At 40.4% G+C, this 20,080-nt stretch overlaps 1 protein-coding gene across 11 annotated transcripts in view; it reads right to left on the bottom strand.

Annotated features, from left to right (window-relative positions):
- DGKD (diacylglycerol kinase delta) overlaps positions 1 to 20,080 on the bottom strand; it is a 122,494-nt gene that overhangs the window by 39,189 nt on the left and 63,225 nt on the right. For all 11 annotated transcript variants that reach the window (XM_084846759.1, XM_084846756.1, XM_084846755.1 and 8 more), the window contains 12 exons: positions 14,743 to 14,847; positions 13,120 to 13,252; positions 12,240 to 12,346; positions 8,960 to 9,085; positions 7,523 to 7,625; positions 6,438 to 6,600; positions 5,905 to 6,013; positions 4,023 to 4,162; positions 2,758 to 2,842; positions 1,999 to 2,093; positions 1,808 to 1,907; positions 1,377 to 1,650 (listed from right to left, as the gene is read on the bottom strand). In XM_084846759.1, coding sequence (XP_084702885.1) covers positions 1,377 to 1,650; positions 1,808 to 1,907; positions 1,999 to 2,093; positions 2,758 to 2,842; positions 4,023 to 4,162; positions 5,905 to 6,013; positions 6,438 to 6,600; positions 7,523 to 7,625; positions 8,960 to 9,085; positions 12,240 to 12,346; positions 13,120 to 13,252; positions 14,743 to 14,847 — 1,540 coding nt within the window. The remainder of the gene's footprint in view (positions 1 to 1,376; positions 1,651 to 1,807; positions 1,908 to 1,998; positions 2,094 to 2,757; positions 2,843 to 4,022; positions 4,163 to 5,904; positions 6,014 to 6,437; positions 6,601 to 7,522; positions 7,626 to 8,959; positions 9,086 to 12,239; positions 12,347 to 13,119; positions 13,253 to 14,742; positions 14,848 to 20,080) is intronic.

Here is a 20,080-nt window from a genome sequence, read left to right on the forward strand (position 1 = left end):
TTCAAACGGAGACCAACTGCCTTACCTGGAGCTTAGGCTACTCTGCTATCTTTCCCCAGTGCAGTTCCTTGCTTAGTCGCTAGTGATTAGTATCTGAAAGAGTCATAAAGTAATAAAGGAATAAAGCCTTGGAAAGAATCCTCGTCATCTGAGTCCTGAGTTGGCTATTGGAGGGGACTGCAAGAGGCAGCTAGGATGCTCCTGACAGTCACTGACTCTCAGTGTAACCTAATTCACAGGGTTGTTGTGAGGATAAAATGGAGAGGAGGATCATGTAAGCCACCTTGGGGTTCCATATAAGAGGAAAAAAGCTGGGAGATAAATGTAATAATAAATAATACTAATAAATTTGTTTACTACTGTCTCCTCTTAAATAAGGACTTTATCATTCTGTTATCCATGCTGTGGTTTTAGCTGTAATTATTTATTTGATGTTATTGTTCTTCCTGGGCTACATGCAGCTCTTATTAATTATTAATCTTCTTACTATGGGGCAGTAGCCAACACTGCAGCTACACTTCAGCCATTGACACAGCACTAGCATAAGTGATCTCTAGCACAATACCAATAGCATTTGCTGGTGTAACAGGTTTTCCAGGGAAACCTGTTGTGCCAGGATATGCTACTGGAGTTACACTAGAGGTTGCTTATGCTAGCACTAAAGCAATGGTGAAAGCAGAGCAGCAGATTTGGAATCCACCCAAAGGTATTTTATGGTTTTACAATTTATTGTTTATATATTGCAAAATTAGATGTTGGAAGATGCCTTGGGAGGGTTTTGCCCTAAAAGGCAGCGTGATAATATTTTTAATGCAATTAAAAAAACAAAATGGTTAACCTGCTAACAAAAATATGCACCAAAATATGTCACTAAAATCAGCCTCTTTACCAGAAGACTGGAATGTAGCCAATGTAATAATGATTTTTATATAAGTATAAGTACGTGGGAGCCTGGAAACTACAGACCAGTTAGCCTAACTTCTGTCCTTGAATGGAAAGCATAATTAAAGCTAAAAATTTTAAGCATATATATAAATAAGCATTGCTGCAGACAAATCAGCATGGCTCCTGTAAAGGGAATTCTTGCCTCGTCAGACTTTTGGAAGTCCTTGAGAGTGTCAACAAACATGAAGATAGGGGTGAACTGATAGACATTACATACTTGGACTTCCAAAAAACTTTTGATATCAGAACAGTGGCAGCTTCATGGTGAACAACTTACATATTGTACAGAATTCATTCCTTACTCTGGAAAAATTAAACAGAGTATTTCAAGAATGCAGCAGTTAAGCCCAATTCTCCTGTATCTTGACAAAAGAAAATGTATTTTATTTCAAGCAGTGCTTGAAGTGTACTCAGGATTTCCCAGTGTTTACCTTTTTCTGCGTGTTCTATAATCTGACGGATGGCTTTTTTCAGACTATTAGCTCTCAACATTAACTGCTCACGTGGTCGAAATATCTGAGGACGGGCAGTGCATGATGACCCTACTGAACGCTCACTAGAAGAATCACAAGCACTGCCAGAACCATCACCATCTTCTGTTTCCTCTGCAATGGTAGGAGGCGGGTTTGGCAAAGATGTCGAAGCTTGAGATTCTTCATTCAATGTCTTCAAAAGAGAATCCAGCTTCTCTTTCAAAACAGAGCACTACAAATACAAAGCACAAAGTCTGATAGTAATTGCATAAACTCTGTGTGCGTGCGTGCGTGCATGTGCGTGCATGAGAGGGAGGGAGGGAGGGAGGGAGGGAAGGAAGGAAGGAAGGAAGGAGTTGTAGGGAGGGAAAGGATATTCTCTCAAATACCTTTCTGGCCATGACTTCCGACTCTTCAGAACTTTCTGGTGCTCGCTCATAGGCTTTCCCTACTCGAGCCACAAAATCCTTTACAGTCTCACAGAGCACCCTAACAAAGCAGAAGAGATCAGCAAGAATTATTTGCCTACCACTCACAATGTAACTGGCTTCTGCATGTGATCTCCCTTCTAAGCACTTACTTAGCTGATGAGATGACCACTGAATGTTGGTCAGATGTCAAGATTTTGGATAAATGAGCAGCCACAGAGTCTTCATAGAAGAGAATCTGCTGCACCTTGTGATATTCAGAAAAAGATAACTGTATCACTTCTTCCAGTTTTGCAAAGCACAAAGTCAACATTGACTAGTACCTGCTGCATTTTTGGCTCCCCGTAAAATTGCAGTCATGAGTTCAATTTATTCTACAGTGAGCACTCAAAGCACATCATGGTAAAGTGACTTGGTATTCACTTCACAGTTGCACCTGACAAAGGAAGAAAATGTTATAAAACAGGGGTGGGGAACGTGTGGCCAACCAGATGCTGTTGGTCTACAATTCCCATCATCCTTGACTATAGGCCATGTTGGCTTGGGCTGATGGGAGTTGGATTCTATGATCAGTTGGAAGGCTACAGATTTCCAACTCCTGTTGTAAAACTAAAAATTCATTTGTGCTATAAAATTTTTACAAAATAGGACTCTGGAGAACAGTTTAACTTTTACCACCTCTGAGTTCTTTCTACATACTTTTCCGAGGATGGCAACTATGCCTCCCCTTAGAGCTCTCACTGTTACTTAGTCAAGAGTTCTTTCCCCACATATTTCAATTCTATTTTCCTTTGCTATCGTCTCATTTTTCTTGGGGCCAATTTTTCTTGGGACCTAATTTTTCTTGGGACCTAATTTTTCTAGGTCAGAGTACTTCCTTTCCACTGTTCCACACTTTGTTAATAGTTTACCTCAGAATCTTCATTAAAATCTTCAGTGACTACAGAAGCAGATGCTTGACGAGGGAGCTTTGTTTCATATACCATAATGCTCCATCTGTTGAAAAAGACGGCACCACAGTATTTAATACAAATTGGGTATCCTTATGAGGGCTCTATACACAGGTCTTATGAGGAAGCAGCATGAAATGGTTGCAGCAGGTTCTAGAGGACTGCAGCACTTTCCTATCACCATCTCTGTGTATCATTAAAGATAAGTATGGGATGTGGTTCATTTTGATTTCTTTGGTTCAGGTGCAAAAAGCCCAAGGGTCCAGGGCCAGCACGCATGCATACATACACAAATGTACACAGACAAATCTCATCTCTATAAATGCACACCAAGTAGAAACAGTCTTAAATTACTGGAAAGAGAGGAAAGTGATACTCCACCAAAAGCAACTCCCTTTATGATCAGGACATTCTGGATACACAAGAGGAGCCATTCATAGTTATGACTATACTGACTGCTACAGAAAAACAGCCTATCACAGAGGGCCAGGCAAAATTCTTTCAGAGATAATGCTTTCCAGTTCTGCTGTTTTAACACCTCTTAAACAGAATATGACTAATAATAATAACACCAGCACCAAGCAAAACAGACACATTGATAAAACTTCAGACATTACCATTCTGAACTTCACCATTCACAATACAGAAGTGAAACAGAGCTGAAAAATCATAGATATGTTTCAATTCATGACCCACACTAGGGAGATGTAATTTTAAATATAAATTATAGCAATCAGAAAAATGTTGTCCCTCTTAAGGAATCTCCCTTTCAGTACTAACTTTTTATATAATTTTGGTAAATGTGCACTTGTAAAAGGTGGGAACACGCACACCTAAAACTGTAAACCTCCCAGTGAAGTCAAGGATATTTAAGCTGCCTAGCCATGTGCAGGATTGCAAACTAACATACTATACCTATGCAACTGAGCCCCCTCTACAGCCAAGCTTTGCTAATGCACCTGTAGATTTGGGAGCATCTCTACATAGTGCACGTATACTAACAAGGATGGAAAGACAGACTTCACCATTATAACTTAGGAGCTTTCAGGCTTACCTACATAAAACAACACCTTCTGTCACCAAGAAGAATCAGAACTCAAGGAAAAGAACAGTGTTCTTTAATGCAAGTCTTCCCCAGAGGCTGCTCTTTTTAAAGAAGTTAGTACATGTTCAGATTTAGAGTGCAAAGTAGGGACATGGGACTGGAATCATAAAATGGCACTTACCTGTCCAGCATTTTAGTACTGGCCCTTTCCAGCTTTTCCAGGATCTGTGGGAGTTGGGTGTCATCATCACAAGCAGATCCCCAGCCTAGCACACGGGCAAGGTCATTGCCGGTGCCAAGGGGCAACACTCCCAACTGGCACTACACAAAGGAAGGGCAGAATAATAATCAAAATAAAAAGGTAGTCAAAACAGATTCACTGTCCACATCCATCCATAAATAGCAATGACAATTACAGAAAAGACAATGAGAAAATTACATGACAGACTAGTTGAAAGAATGAGATGACATTCATGTTTCACCCATATTCTTTCAGCTTTTCAAATTAACTTTTCCTTTTTCTCTCTTTGCCAACTGGAACTTCCCCAGGGAATATCTACTCTGTGCCTGCCCTCTCTCACTAAACCTTATTAAAGAACTTGTTCCTATTTATTAAAAGTATTTTCTCCAGTAATGGAAATGTTCAGGGCAGCTTATTCAAAGTCCTTCCAGTCCTAATTGTAATCAAGCACACACACATGCACTGACCTGGTTTGCATGATCAATGCAGCCCCCTGTGGCATATTAGCCATGATGGGTTGTGGCGCCCATGGGTGCCAAGTTGCCAATGCAAGTGCCCTCCACCCACGTCTTCTTGTATTGTCCAAACCCAGTCAGGGTGGCTTGTTGGGGTGGTTAACAAACCATCCCACAACCCTATAACAAGCCATGGGTTCTGGGTGGTTTGTTAACTACCCCAGCAAACCACTGAGTTCGGACGATACAAGAAGCCCCGCCCAGTGAGGGTAATTATGCAAATCAGCAAGCATGTGACTGGCACGCACAGGGTGGTTAACAAACCACTGTGGCTTGTTAACCATCCTGTGATCACGGGAACCGGGCCACAGTTTCTTACAATCTCATTTGCCTTCTTGCCCTGCTCTTGTTTTTTTCCTCTTCTTGCATAACTTTAGAATGGAAAGGTCCTCAGAGTATCTTGGCCTCTTGTTTTAATTACAGAGGGCCATTATGTATGTTGCTCTAAGCCTGGTAATAATCAAAGCATAGCTTCTCAAAGCACAGTAGTCAAAGCATAAGGAAACTGTTTCTAAAAGCTATGGGGGAGAGCAAGAGAAACTGATTCCATTCACACGTTTGACATTAATAATGCCTTCAACCACCAGGGAAAGTTCAGTATTTCAGCTTCGCCACCAAGTGGTGCTATTGCCATTTTGAAGCAGGAATTATTTATACTCAATAACGGCAATGTTTTCATTTGAAGAAAATAGCTATTTCAAGACTTGGGCATGATTTATTGAATCAGGAGCCCAGGACTCACTTCAAATCTGCCTCCACGTGGAGGATGGTTCATGTGTAGCTGTTCACCATGCGGAACTTCCCATTTTTACAAGTGGCAGCAGATGGCAAGGGTTGGGAACTGCAGTGACATGGTGAAAGTTGGAGGTTCTTCACAGTCAACATCTATGCATGAATGGCTAGATATACAGAACAGCACTATTGGATTTCAAGTGGCCATGGACTTATGAACCAGCCCTTAACACAAAATTAACAGCAAATTAACACAAAAAAGTCTACACGCTTTAGTCTTCTAGAGACTAAAAAGAAGTTTGGCTGGGGGAAGGTGTTGTGGTAAAGATTGTGGGAGGGTGTAGGGTACCTCAACACCTACTGTTCCTCTCTTGCAAATCCATCCCTCCCCTCCACGCACATAGTCATGATAGGTGGCAAATACCAAATTGAGAATCCCATGTTTGCCAAGTAAACTTTCAGCCTTAGATATTTCATTATTCTAAGCAAAATTGTAGTTCATATATTATGAGCCCTATTTGCCCATTATTGCCATTTATCAATTTCAGAAGCTGAAAAATACTATGGGAAGGTACCTGTTTATGGAGACTGAGGCTGTCAATTTCAGAGAGAACCCATCCAACACTTCCATCCCCACCACACACCAGAATTCGGAAGGTGTCGAATTTCTGGAATAAACGTAAACTACACAGGAAAAAAAGGTATACTTACTATCAAACAAGTATGTTATTAAAATATGAGTGTAGAGAATATCCGTCGCAAAGAAGAAATGCACACTGTATTTCTCACAAATATTCTTGTTCAGAGTACCCAGTGGATAAAAGATTTCTCTCCCCCACCCCACTCAAGTAATACACACACATTGTCTTTCCCTGATATCATCACTACATTATACGAACATATGCCCCATCCTTTCTGGCTGGAGCCACTCTATTATCTAAGCACACCAGAGTGAAAGACAAATGTTCAAAAAATCAGTCACAAAAATGCAGTGAGTCTGTCTGCCCATCTACTGGGGTAGGAACTGGCCATCTTCAGAAACAGAATGGGTGTAATTTTTTTTTTTTACAATTTGCAGACATCTGTACAGAAAAAGAATATCTCTTACCCGAGGTGAGGTCCTCCATTCATGAGATCAAAGACCTGTGCAGGATTTAGCAGTTGTTTGAATCTTCGTAGGAATTTTACACCCTGGTTGTCTCCACTTTTTGAGTTGACAAAGACCAACAAAGGGCTCGTACAAGAAGGGGGACAAGTGGCTTTCCAGAAACCTGAGTGGAAAGGGCAAAAACAGAAGATGATCAAGCTCTACTACCATAGGATGGATAACAGCCTACAGTGCAATAGTTATATTTAGCCAGCAATCTACATGGAACTATATGGTAGTTTTAATATTCTATCAACACGTAACTGTTCTAAAAGCTGAAGTATTCATATGGTAGCATTTTAATTTTGACTTTCAAGTTTATTTTAGAGCTATTTTGGTTGAAATTCAAGATTATAAAATACAAGTTGGACCTTCAATAAAATGTTGCAGCATGGAGTGCTCTTCAGGGTTCCAGCCAGGCAGCCATGCCCTGTTCCAGGATACTCCATTCCATTCTCCCTCCCCACCTATGGTTTTCTGATCTCCCTCACAACAGTCAACCAACATTCTGTGACCACTGAGCATGCTCAGTCCTCATTGGGCTGTTTTTGGTCTCCTACTCAGGGTTTTCCCCTCTCTAAAGCTGTTTTGTATTTCTGCAAACCTTGGGGTTCCCCCAAGCCTGCTGATTCCTCCCACTTGTCAGTAGATGGAGTTTTGGTTACATAATAATCCACACTCAGAAAATGAGTTCACTATTAGTATACAGGTTCATAAATGTTTGAGAATCTATCTGACTGCTATTTTGTGTGCTACAAAACTATCCAGAGGAAAATAGGTTTCTAATCATTAAAGTGCATCCTTGTTAAGTGTTTGATCTCTGCAAATTTGCACTTCAGTCTCCTATCTTCATGCATGTAAAAAAGATAAGGAGCAAAAACAGAAAAGGAAAAGAGAGAAAGATAGAAGAAGGAAGAAGAAGGTTAATGCTGCTTGTCCTATGAGAATAATGGATTTGCTTGTGTTATGCCAACACTGCCAATCAAGCAAACTGTTCAGAAGCCACACTTTTAAGGCAACACTGAGAAGCATTCGCTGATACTTACCATCTGAATCAATGCTGTTGAGAGCTGTGGGAGGGATGACGGATACTTTACAAAGGCCAAGGGGGCATTTGGTTGGTAACAAGTCTCTACATGAGGTATGTACCTAGAACAATAAAATTATACTAACTAAAGTTTTCCAGGCCTCACCTTAATTAGTAGTATACATGTTTTCCTTCCATTCAGCTATTTGAAAGACCAAGAAATTCAAAGAAAGGAACAAGAATTAAACAAATCACAACTGAAACGCTGAAGCTGGCCCACGAGGGAAGAGGTGAGGTGGGAACTTGCAGTCACAATATTTGTTCCTGGCGTAATAAAACTTAGTTTATTATGCCAGTATTGTTATGTCTGAACCAGTTCCTAGCCTTGTAGCATTTTTTAGCAGGCATTTACAAACCCGGGTCCTTGGCAAAAGATAAAAATGGTTACATAAACCCTGGTTCTACCTAACACAATGGAAGATAAAATCAGCTCACTTTTTAGGCCCTTGTTAAACCTGTTTCTGAAAGCTGTAAGAAGACTGATTTATAAATCAAGGAAGGATTGACAAAGAGTAGGTTTATTAAATTGGAAATAAATATGAAAATGAAAGTAATAAATAGGAGATTCTGCAGTGAATGAGAATAAATAATGAGAGCATACTTAAAATGAATGAGAATAAATAATGAGAGCATACTTAAAATGAGATGTATAGGAAAACAGCCTTTGATCTTTCCCAAAGGCCCAGGGTAATCTTTAAAAGTTATGTAGTTTGTCATATCTTTCCCTTAAATAATGTAAAACATTAAAGTTGGACACAAAATGGTTTAGCTGTATATCTTAGGTCTCTTTCTTTTTGTTTGCTTTTCTAATACTCACACCAAGAAATTCATCATCTTTAGGATTTGCACTTAAGAACCAATCGTGCATCCAAAATAATTCAGTGCTATTGTACTTGACTGTCAAGGGAGGCCTTGCCAAAATAAAAGAGCCAGTTAATATGCAATTCCCAGGATGAAAGAGTAGCCTATATTTAGGTCTCAGATTCTCCATCTGAAAGACCCAACATACATTTATTATTGCTTTCAGATGTGACCTTTATTTTGTGGCAAAGGACCAGTAAGCAAGCCATCTGGTATTCCATTTACCTTATTCCATGTATTCAATTCAAGTGAAATTTCCTTCTGTTGCTGTGGTAACATCATGGCAGATTGCCACGTAAGACATATCCATCCAACACAGAATTAGTGGATGGTCTTCCATACGTCATAGGAGTGTCTACAGATGGCTACACATTTTACTATGCTTGTCCACTTTCTCATGGTCACTTAGAAGAATGGTAAAAGCAGGCTAAAAAAACTGTCCCCCTCATATTGGTGGCACTGTCAAAATAAACATGCGCAGTGCAGCAAAGGACAGTAAAATGTATCAGTGGTGCAGCATGACTGCACAACTCACCATGGCTTTGCACCACAGACACCGCCAGTCTTGCAAGCGCAGGACACTGCCACATGTTTTATCACACACCATGCATTTGGCACTCACAGGTAGGTTTCCTTCTAGCCACTGGTGTGGCATTGAAATCTGCAAACCAAGCAAAGAAGAAATCTATTTACTACTCTGAGAACCACTAAAATATGAGCTTTAATTAGCAAAGGCAACACCTTCAATGTTTTAAATACATAAATCATTTGCTTGTATATCACTCTCAAGTGCAGCACATGTTCACAAGGTTCAGAATCAAGGTCGCTCTTCTTAAGAACAGCCGTGATGGATCACACCAAGGGTCCAGCATCCTGTTTCAATAGTGGACAACCAGATGCTTCAAGGCAGGCTTCCACAAATTGAATTGTCAGTTCATGTTGCAGGCCCTCTGGCAAGGACACTCAACAGCACACATCCCCTTCCCAGAGCTTTCTCTTGGACTGCAATTTGGAGAAGACTCCCACACTGTTTCTTTTCTTATCCAAATTCACAAACAACAGAAATACCCAATTGTCTCCCAAGCCCCCTGTGCTTGCCAGAGGGTTCAAGAGACAGGCACAAAGGTCTTCTCTGACCTGTGCTGTGGTCTGGAGATTATAAGAATCAGCAGGCGTTTCAGGTTTTTTACCTTCTCCATTCTGCAGTTTAACTCAAATACATTCCAGCTTCTCCCTCAACCCTGTGCATATGCCATGGGGCTCAAGGGAGAAACAGGATATTTTCTAATTTGCGCTGATGTTTGGAGGAGATAAGAAACTGTAGGAGGTGACTGCTGTTTCTTCTCTAAACTGAGGTTTGAGTGAGAGAAGGCCTCTTGCAAATGCAGAGGGCTTGGAAAGAGGTGGGGCCTAATATTCTTCAGACCTTTTTGGGCCACAAGATTGTACATTTTGTTGTCCCATTCATCCAGAGATTTTTTGGGAAACCTTCACAGTCCACTGGGGTTTTCACAATCATTAATAATTTGGCGTAATCTGAAATCTTAGCTACCTTACTGTTCACCTTGATTCTAGATTGTTTATGAAACTAGCCACTCCATTGTGAATGTTTAACAAGAGTACAGATATATCTATCTATCAATCAGTCAATAGATTAGATGATAGATAGATAGATACACACACACATACAATACAGTACCATACTATACAATACATAGCACCATTCCCACTCTATATCTTTTTTTTAATATATTTTTTTATTTTTAAAAAACAAAACAAAACAACAACATAAACACACAATAGACATACAGTAAAATATCTCTTACGATTATAAGGTACCTTTGGCTCCACCTACACAACAAATGCTCATTATTATATTCTAATTCTATCCTTGAGGGATCCTACTGGTTTCCCTCTACTATGATAACTACCCACTTCTTCCTCTTCTTTAACCAGTTACTAATCCATAACAGGACCTGTTACTTTACCCTATGACCACTAAGTTTACTCAGTAGCCTGTGGTGACAGACTTTATCAAACCTCTTTGGGAGTTCAGATACATAATGTCTACCAGGTTCATGTAATGTCTCTATGTGTTTCTTGACATGGTCAAATAATTCTAAATGGTTGGTGAAGCAAAACTTCCTTTTGAAAAAGCCAGGCTGATCTAATTTTCAGCAAAGATTGCTTTTCTATATGTTTAATAAGTTTTAGGCTTAGTAATACTTTCCATCTATGGCAACCATCTTAGCTGGCTTTAAAAGATAGGTTTATCAATGGCTGTTAGCCATAATTGCCTCTTAATGACAGTTGCTGGGAGGCATGCCACAGGGGAATGCTGTTGTCTTCATGCCCTACTTGTGAGCTTTCTGGAAACTCTGGATGGCCACTGTGGGAAAGAAGATGTTGGAGTAGACAGAACTTTGGCTTGTCCAGTAGGACTCTTCTTATATGTCTAATTTATATGGGACAGCATTAGACTAATGGACCTGTGATTTCCTGGCTCTATCCGGATACCTTCAGAAATTGATGTTATATAGACTACCTTCCAATCTTGTAAGCAAAACAATTTTAGTAACAAGTTGTATATTTCTGTTAGAAGATTAACTATTTCACGTTTGAGTTCTTGGACTCTTGAGTGTATGCCTGTTCATTTTTGTCATTTCACTCTATATCTTGTCACTTCTATTTGACTTAATTCTACAGATGCCCTCCCTGAATAATGTGTTTCAGGCATTGGTATCTGTCCAACACCTTCCACAGCAGTGGCTGATATTAATAATTCATTCAGTGTGTCCATGATTTCCCTGTCCTCACTTCAGTAATTGTTTTATATCCTTGTCATCTAGTGACCCAACTTGGATAGTTTCCTCTTTACAATGTATTTTAAGAAATGTGTATTTGTCTTAATGTTGTCAGCAATTTGCTTGCCTTACTGCCAGCTTATATTTGTTTGTCCAGAATTTCTGCTCCTTTTCATTTTCCTCGTTTGGGCATTTGCTTTCTATAGTTTTCTGGACTTTGCTTATTAATTTGTTTGTACTTCTCTTGAATTGTGGCATACATTTAATCTTAGCTTCTATTTAAATCACTTCAGGATGCTTGGAGGTTATTTTAAATCCTAGGCACAATGACTATTTAAAATAACCTCCAAGAATCCTGTAGAGATTTGACCCTCCTGACTCTCCCCTTCAATTTCCTTTTAACTAAGCCCCTAATTTTTGAGGTTTTCTATTTTAAAAATTACTGTGTCGGACTTTCTGGGACACTTTCTGTTAACTTATATGTTGAATTTTATAGCACTGCAGTCACTGTTCCTGAGTGGTTTGACTACATCTGTCACTAGATTCTAGGCACTACTTGGGATTAAGCCAAGAGTCACCTCCTCTCTAGTTGTCTCCATGATGAACTATTATAATGCATAAACATTTGTCTGAATGATAACCTGAACATACAGGGTAATTAAAGGCTGCCATTATTACATTTTCTCCTTTGATTGCTGGCCTGATATTTTCCCCCATCCTAGAGCACCCCAGAGTTCTGGCCACACGGTCAATAGTATATCGCCAAGTACAGTATTACTTTACTTAGTATTTCCACCCTCAGTGATTTTGTGAAGTAGTTTGGTCTTAAGTTTTTTTAGTTAGACTCGGCACCCTCTTCAAAATAAAGAGCACCACTTCCCCGTGCTCTAGAAGAAGGTATAGATGTTCCTCCCAGACATCTCCAGAGCATCTTAGCAGAAGAAGAGCATATGCAATGTGCCTTCTACATTCCTGCTAGCCTTCCCACATGAGAAATGGTCTTCTACATACCCCATCTTCATCCTCAATTATATCCTTTCCAATAGATGCTAGTGTTGTCCATTTGCAGTTATTTGTTGCCCGGACAGCACACCTCTTGTGGGCTTTAAATTTGCACACTAGAAAAAAAGGGGGGAGGAGATAAATGTTTCTTCGCACAGTACATATAATGAAAAGAGCAAAGAGAACTCATTTTTGTGTAAATTAAATCCAAGGTTTGAAATATCTAGTTTTCTCTGGTTTTAGTATCATCTGTTTGACCAATCTAATCTAAAGAGGCAGTTAAAGCACATCTTAATCCTGTTCTCAATACAAGCCAATTATTCTCAAAATATTATTATAATTCCCAGGAAACATTACATACACACTTTCAAACTACTTCTTATTTGAAGCAGGCATATTTTACTAAAAATATTCTGAAGCAATCTAACAGTTCTATAGGGAATCGGAATGGTGACAAATTAGCTGCAGGAAAAACAAACTTCAACTTCTGCCATGACAAGTCTATTTCTCAATTACACCAAAACGGCATTCTGGATTTTAGATATATGTCTCCTCCCGCACCATTTACAACACTCTAAGGATCTACCTCCACATTTACTTACTTTAAAACATATACACCACCCTTCAACCATGTTTCGAAAATACAATCAAATAATAATAAAAAAGCATTCCCTCATTCTTCAATTTGTATTTGTAAACAGGATTTATGTATTTATTTATTTGGAACCAGGGACTATTTCATTGCAAGATTTGGCACAGGACATTTCAGGTTTATACTGTTGTATCCATCTTGAATGGCTATTAACTAATGTAGTCTGGGTCTGACTGATGTCTTCTTGCAAGGCTAATGTCTTTATGTCCCAAGAAGGATATCACAAAGAGCTATTACCTTCACAAGAGAGTCCGTGGGATGTGACCCCAGAAAGTGCCTCCCGACACACATTGCAGTATGTTGGTCGAGCATGTGAACAGGCGTACCAGTTATGCATCCCTGAGAAATGGTCCATACTGTACTGGGTAGACTGAAAATGAATTCAAGACAGAAAAGCTAAGATGACATTCCTATGGGATATTAAAATCAACATAAAATAACAGCTTAAAAATAATCTTTATGAGGCACAAGTGATATCTGTATGCTCTACAGAGCAAACTAGCCACAGAAGAACAGAAGGAACAACAATGTCGTGCTGTAGGGCAAATAGGAGGGAAATGAACAATGAATTGAAAGTACAGCATGGGATGAAATTTGAATAAAATGTCCACCAAGCACATTTGCATTGAGCACTAGAGTACAATCAGCTTGAATTTGGCCTGATTGATAAATTGCAAATTTGCCAGCTATAAGCAAGAGGGATGCTAAGACTTAAAGAGCTTCCCCATGAGTACTAAGAGTAAATATTTTCATTTAATTAGAGTTGGAAGGGGGCAAAAATCTAATCCAGGGGTCCCAATCTGGTCCTCTGGGGATCCCCGGAGGGCCATACCCCTTTCTCCCAACCACTGATCGTTTGGTGGCTTCCTGGCTTTTGTACAGTTTTTTCACCATTCTAAAAGGTTGAAATGTCTCTCCTAAGGCTTAATTACTGGTAGTAAGAACTGTATGCTGCAATATGCTGGTATTTTTGGCCCTTCCCCCTTTCCCCCAACTACCATTGGAATGTAGCCCCTGGGAGTTTCTCTGAAATGGAATTCAGCCCTTGGGCTGAAAGGGGTTCCCCACTCCTGATCTAAACCAACCTCTTGTTGCCTTATAAGATCATCCACCCACACAGAACAGTTTGCAACACCAACAAAAGGAGGGGAACTTGGTAGGGCTTAGGAAGTGCTGGTTTTCTTCCTGTTGCCATAGGATTGCTCTGTAGGTATTTTAAACTCTGACTTTTCATTGCACTTTTATTTGCTGATCATTTAGAATGTGTCTATTGTTACGGACACACACATATATGGCTGTGTATATGTAATTCTTTTTATTCCCACAGTGAAGTAGCCCACTGAGGCAAGTCCAGAAAGCAGGAGCCATTATAGTTTCCTATCTGTACAACCATGTAAGAGGTGGCTTCTGAAATAAAAATAGTAGTTGAGTTGTTGTTGTTCAGTCGTTAAGTCGTGTCCGACTCTTCGTGACCCCATGGACCATAGCATGCCAGGCCTTCCTGTCCTCCGCTCTCTCCCAGAGTGTGCTCAAGTAGCTGAGTACTAACTCCTTAATGAAACTATACTAATCACAGCCCTTCTACTTTACTGTTGTACTCTTGTACAAAATCGAAGTTAATAATTTGTGTAATCTTATTCATTTATGGGAAAGTTCAACTATTCTTTCCTATCTTGGATGACTCACAATGACAAGGCTGGAAGGCCTCTGTGCTATAGAGCAATCACTTATATTTATCCTGCTTATACGCATGTTCTGATGCCCAGTGACCTCACAGAATACACACTGCTGAAACAAACAGCTTATATGAACTGAAGGCAGTAAAGGTGTTGAAGGTTGGGGTGTAACCTATTTAATTACCTCAAAATGTTCACGATTCTGTACAGTCCTCAGTGCTGCAATCCAGTCCTCCATTTCTTTTCTGTTATCAGCACACAAGATGAGCTTCCGACATGGAGTAATAACCTGCAAGATAAGAGAATTGTGTACAAGTTGCAGGGATACTAGAAGAAGATGAAAATGTCAATGAATGTCTGTCTTATTAAAGTTCCTTAAGACAGGCTACATCATCAGATACTGAAGAACCTGGAGAAACAAAGTCTGCTATGGAGCAATTACATTTCTTGCAAAAAAAAAGGAAGGAAAACCTTCCAGTCGCACTCTAGTACAGTGGTAGGATATTCTCCAAACCACCCCCATCATGACACACATCCAGATTGCCTTGCTGCAAAAGATACAGCTTTTCTTCTTTTTATGTGTGAGTGGGATATATGCATTCCAATGACTGAGAGTCCACATCTCCTATAAATTCTAAAATGTGTGTTGTAGAGTTTTCCACCCCACTTGCACACACATACCATGATTCTATGCGCACTGATGCTATGTGGCTTATGGGCTGGCTAGGTATGTGTTTTTATGGGAGTGAACATCCCCATTGAAGTATGTTTACATTATACTTTACTGAGGTATAAGATTCAATAGCTTCTTTTCTTGTTGCTTTGAAGGCTATACCATATGTGTACATAATTTTCAATTCAAATCATTCTGTGGAAAAATACATGGCCACTACGTTGTTCTTAACTTCGTGCCATTTTTCTCTCAATTACCCATCACAGCATTATCTGTTTTTACCTTATGTGAATGTACGTCAATACAATACACAATCAATGTCTTTCAAATCAGGGAACTTTTAGTTTTATACCAAATGTTCTTTTAAAAATGCCATTGGGTGATAGGCATTAATGAGGATCTGGAGAAACAAATATACTAGGTGAAGTAGCATTTCCTTTGATTTGTTCTAAATTTACCCATCAGACTCCCCTGGACTGCAAGGAGGTCAAATCGGTCAATCCTAAAGGAAATCAACCCTGACTGCTCATTGGAAGGACAGATACTGAAGCTGAAGCTCAAATATTTTGGCCAAAATGCGAAGAGAAAATTCACTGGAAAAGACCCTGATGCTGGGAAAGATTGAAGGCAAAAGGAGAAGGGGACAGCAGAGGATGAGATGGCTAGATAGCATCACCGATGCAATGAATATGAACTTGAGCACACTCTGGGAGAGAGCGGAGGACAGGAAGGCCTGGCGTGCTATGGTCCATGGGGTCACGAAGAGTCGGACACGACTTAATGACTGAACAACAACAACAACAACAATGCCACCACAACCTTTTGTTCCCATATAAAGGGAAACAATAAAAAAAAAACCAGTCTACGTAGATAAATATCCAGTCACCCAACAGCCAAACAAATACTTCAAAAAGTCCATGAAATAAATCTTGTGTACTTTCTCTCGGGATCTAGGTTTTATGGTCGGCAGCAGTCACACCTTGCTCAGAAGTTTATGTCAATACTTTAAAACATTAAATATGTCCTTTTCTTCCTAATATGGGAATACCAAATTCTAAGCAGCAGTTTTATATAGTCTAATTGCTGAAGCTTTTTTAGCTTTTGGTTATCAGGTCCGATTGCTGCTGAATTCAAAAACCAAAGGTCTGGATTTACAGCCTGTAGTACAAAGTCACTGCTGATTTGTGGGTCAGGTTGCCCAATACAGCCTAAGGAAACATGGCTGGTTTCAGAATCAATTGAAGCAAATGTTATCCAGTACATACATACACACACATATGCACACTCCTAACCATTCTGTGCCTTTTGTTTCCAAGTATTCCCAGCCATCCTGGAGACAATAGAACAGGCTTGCAATTACTTTAGTAAAGTGACTATTACATTTTCAGCTAAAACAGATTTAAACTGGAAAACAACAAAGAAAAAACACATAATTATTTCCTGTGGACCAAGCTAATTTCCTGTAGACCATGGTAACCTGTATTACCATGAAATTCACAGATCACCCAAGTTCTCAGGGCAAGTAAAATAATACCTTTAAGTAGGGCCATCTTATAAACATAATATTGGAGGTTTCAAGTTGCAAAGAATTTAAAAGGGGATTTTTTTTTTTAAGCCCATGATGTTAAGTCCTTGTTTTGCAGATTCAGCCTTAAAGTGGCAAACAGGAGAGGGTCTTGCACCCACAATTAGATTATTTATTTATTTGTGATACATATACTGCTTAATATAATACAATCCCTAAGCGGTTCACATATACATATTAAAAATCTCATTCAAAATACATTATTAAAAACAATTCCAGTTACAGTAACAGTACAAAGCAATACAAGGAGCAGTAAGATGGAGCAACATATGATTAACTGCAATTAATTACAAGCCAGAGAAGGCCTGGGTGAACAAGTGTGTTTTCAGAAAGTGTTTGAAACATGCCACATTTTCTGCCCCCCTGAACTGCAGAGGGGAGGGTTTTTCAGAGGGTGGGTGCTGCCAGCTAGAAGGCCAGTTGTCGAGGTATTATGTTGCGACATTCTGTTGATTGCAGAATGACCAACAAGGCCTCCTCTGAAGATCTTAAAGTTTGGCTGGTTATATATAGGGGAAAGTGGCCTGCTAGATAGCCTGGTACCAAGTTGTTTAGGGCTTTGTATGACAATAACAAAACCTTGAACATGGCTCTGTAGGTAATGGGCAGCCAGTGCAGTTCTTTTGAGACAGGTGTTATGTGAATATCGCTAGGTGCCCCAGCGAGCGCATTAGCTGCTGCATTCTGTAGTAGCTGCAGCTTCCAAACTAGACACAAGGGCAGCCCCATATAGAGCACATTACAGTAGCCTAATCATGAGGTTACCAGTGCATGGATCACCATGGCAAGGTTGTTCCTATCCAGGAATGGGTATAGTTGGTATATCAACCGAAGTTGGTAATGGGCACTCCGGGCCACCACAGTCACCTGGGCCTCCAGTGACAGAGATCAATCCAGGAGCACCTCCAAACTACATACCTGCTCCTTCAGAGGGAGTGCAACCCCACCCAGAACAGGCAAACAGCCCAATTCCTGGACCTAGAAACTGCCAGCCCATAGGATCTCTGTCTTATCAAGATTCAGCTTCAGTTTATTAGCCCTCATCCAAGCCATAACTGTATCCAGGCACCGGTTCAAAATGTGTATGGCCTCTCCCGATTCAGATGTCATAGAGAAATAGAGCTGAGTGTCATTAGGAGATTTCCCTAAATCTCCTAATGACCACTCCCAGTGGCTTCATATAGATATTAAATAACATTGGGAACAAGACGGTGCCCTGTGACACCCCACCGTCAATTGCCACTGGGCCAAGGCACAGTTACTCAATGTTATTCTCTGTAGAAAAGTGCCTCCAACTCCCAACTCACAAAGACAGTTCAGGATACTATAGTCAATGGTATCAAAAGCTGGTATCAAGAAGAAGTAACAGGATTGCACTTCCCCTTGGTCCCCATCAGGGCGACCAAGGCTGATTCCATCCCCAAACCAGGCCTGAACCCAGAGTGGAATGGCTCCAGATAATCAGTTTCATTCAAGAGCGCCTGCAGCTGAGACACCACCACTCTTTCAAGCACCTTACTCAGGAAGGGGGTATTTGTGGCCAGATGATAGTTGGCATAGATCTCTGGATCCAGGGGTTTTTCAGAAGTGGTTGCACCACTGCCTCCTTCAAGGCAATAGGGACCACACCATCACGCAGCGATGCGTTCACCACTCCCCTGATCCATCCAGTCAGGCCCCTGTGGCTAGCTCAAATAAGCCATGAAGGATAAGAGTCGAGAGAGCATGTGGTGGGATGTAGAGGCAAGTTGTCCACATCCTCAAGCTCCAAAAACTGAAACTGATCTCACAAAACAGGATAGGTCAATGCACTGGACACCTCAACAGACACTGCATCAATAGCACTGTTCAAGTCAGCATGAAGGTTAGATTAGAAGCCTGCCATATGTTTGAGACTCGTAAGTTACACACTGCCATATGTGGACAAACAATATATGTCTGTAGCACACAGGAAGCTGGTTTATTCTTCAGCCCTACCTGGAGATCAGACAATTTCTATCTAGTTCAGTTATGCCTGTTCTGACTGACAGAGTAAGTTCTTTCCTATTGATGCCTGATGGCTTTTTAACTGGAGATGCCAAGGACTGCCTGGGACCTTCTCCATGCAAACTATGTGTTCTACCAACACTGAAATATGGCTTCTCCCCTGATCAGACACACTTGTCCTTATAGAGTACAGAACACAAGGAACATGTAGTAGTCCACTATTAACTATACTGAAAATTGATTTTGTAAAGCATATGAGGTACAAGGCCAACAGAAACCATCTCCACGTAGGGCTAAAGTATCTTGCCTGAAACCCTGGAGAGCTGCTGCCAGTCCATGTTGACAATACTGGGCAAGATGGACTAACAAGGAAGCTTTCTATGTTGTTTTCTATGAGAGGGGCTGTAGTATGGGAGGGGCCATAGCTCAGTGGTAGAGCACCTGGCTTGCATGCAGAAGGTCCCAGGTTCAATCCCTGGCACCTCCAGGCAGGGATAGAAAAGAATTCTGCATGAAACCCTGGAGAGCCACTGCCAGTCAGTGTCAACAATACTGGGCTAGATGGACCAATGGTCTGACCCAGTATAAGGCAGCTTCCTGTGTTCCTACGTAGTACAGTGTTACCTAGTGGTTTTGGTAATACATTAAATAAGTGGTGAGCAGATTTCAGGATTGCAGGATTTAAAACAACAACAACAACAACGCCCCAGGATCCGCCAGCAATAATGAGTGACAAAATGGCAACTAGGGGCAGAACCCGTTTAGTACCGTAGGACCTATACGTTGAAGTTATCTGCTTATACAAGGGCAAATCTGCATCTAGGTTATTACAGATAAGGATTTCTAACATCAAAACCTAAAAATGCATCAGGAGAGCTATACAAAACACAGCCACAGGCAAACAATTACAACTACCATTTTACAGGTGAGGAACACTGAGACTGAGAAATAAGTTATTAAACCATGGCCAGCCACTGAAGCTACAGCAGAGATATTTTTTCTCATTTACAATTTTTAAACAGCATTTTATTTATAATAACAAAACAAAGGTTTTACTGCTGCCTGATCTCTGACATTTTATAATCTGACTTGTAGGAATGACTCTGCAAAAATGTTTAGCAATATGCAAGTGTTTCTTCAAAAAGAAGACTGTGCAGTTTATCATGGAATCCTCAGCACCTGTGATAAATTATTATGGGTTTAAGCACCAGCTTAGATGTGGAGTGAAACTGTAGCTGCAAAAGGCAGGTGGCGCTTTTGCTCAAATCGAATTAAATC

The sequence above is a fragment of the Heloderma suspectum genome, chromosome 3 (genome assembly GCF_057233095.1).
Source record: "Heloderma suspectum isolate Gila_16-S chromosome 3, 16-S_ref, whole genome shotgun sequence".
Lineage (NCBI taxonomy): Eukaryota > Metazoa > Chordata > Lepidosauria > Squamata > Helodermatidae > Heloderma > Heloderma suspectum.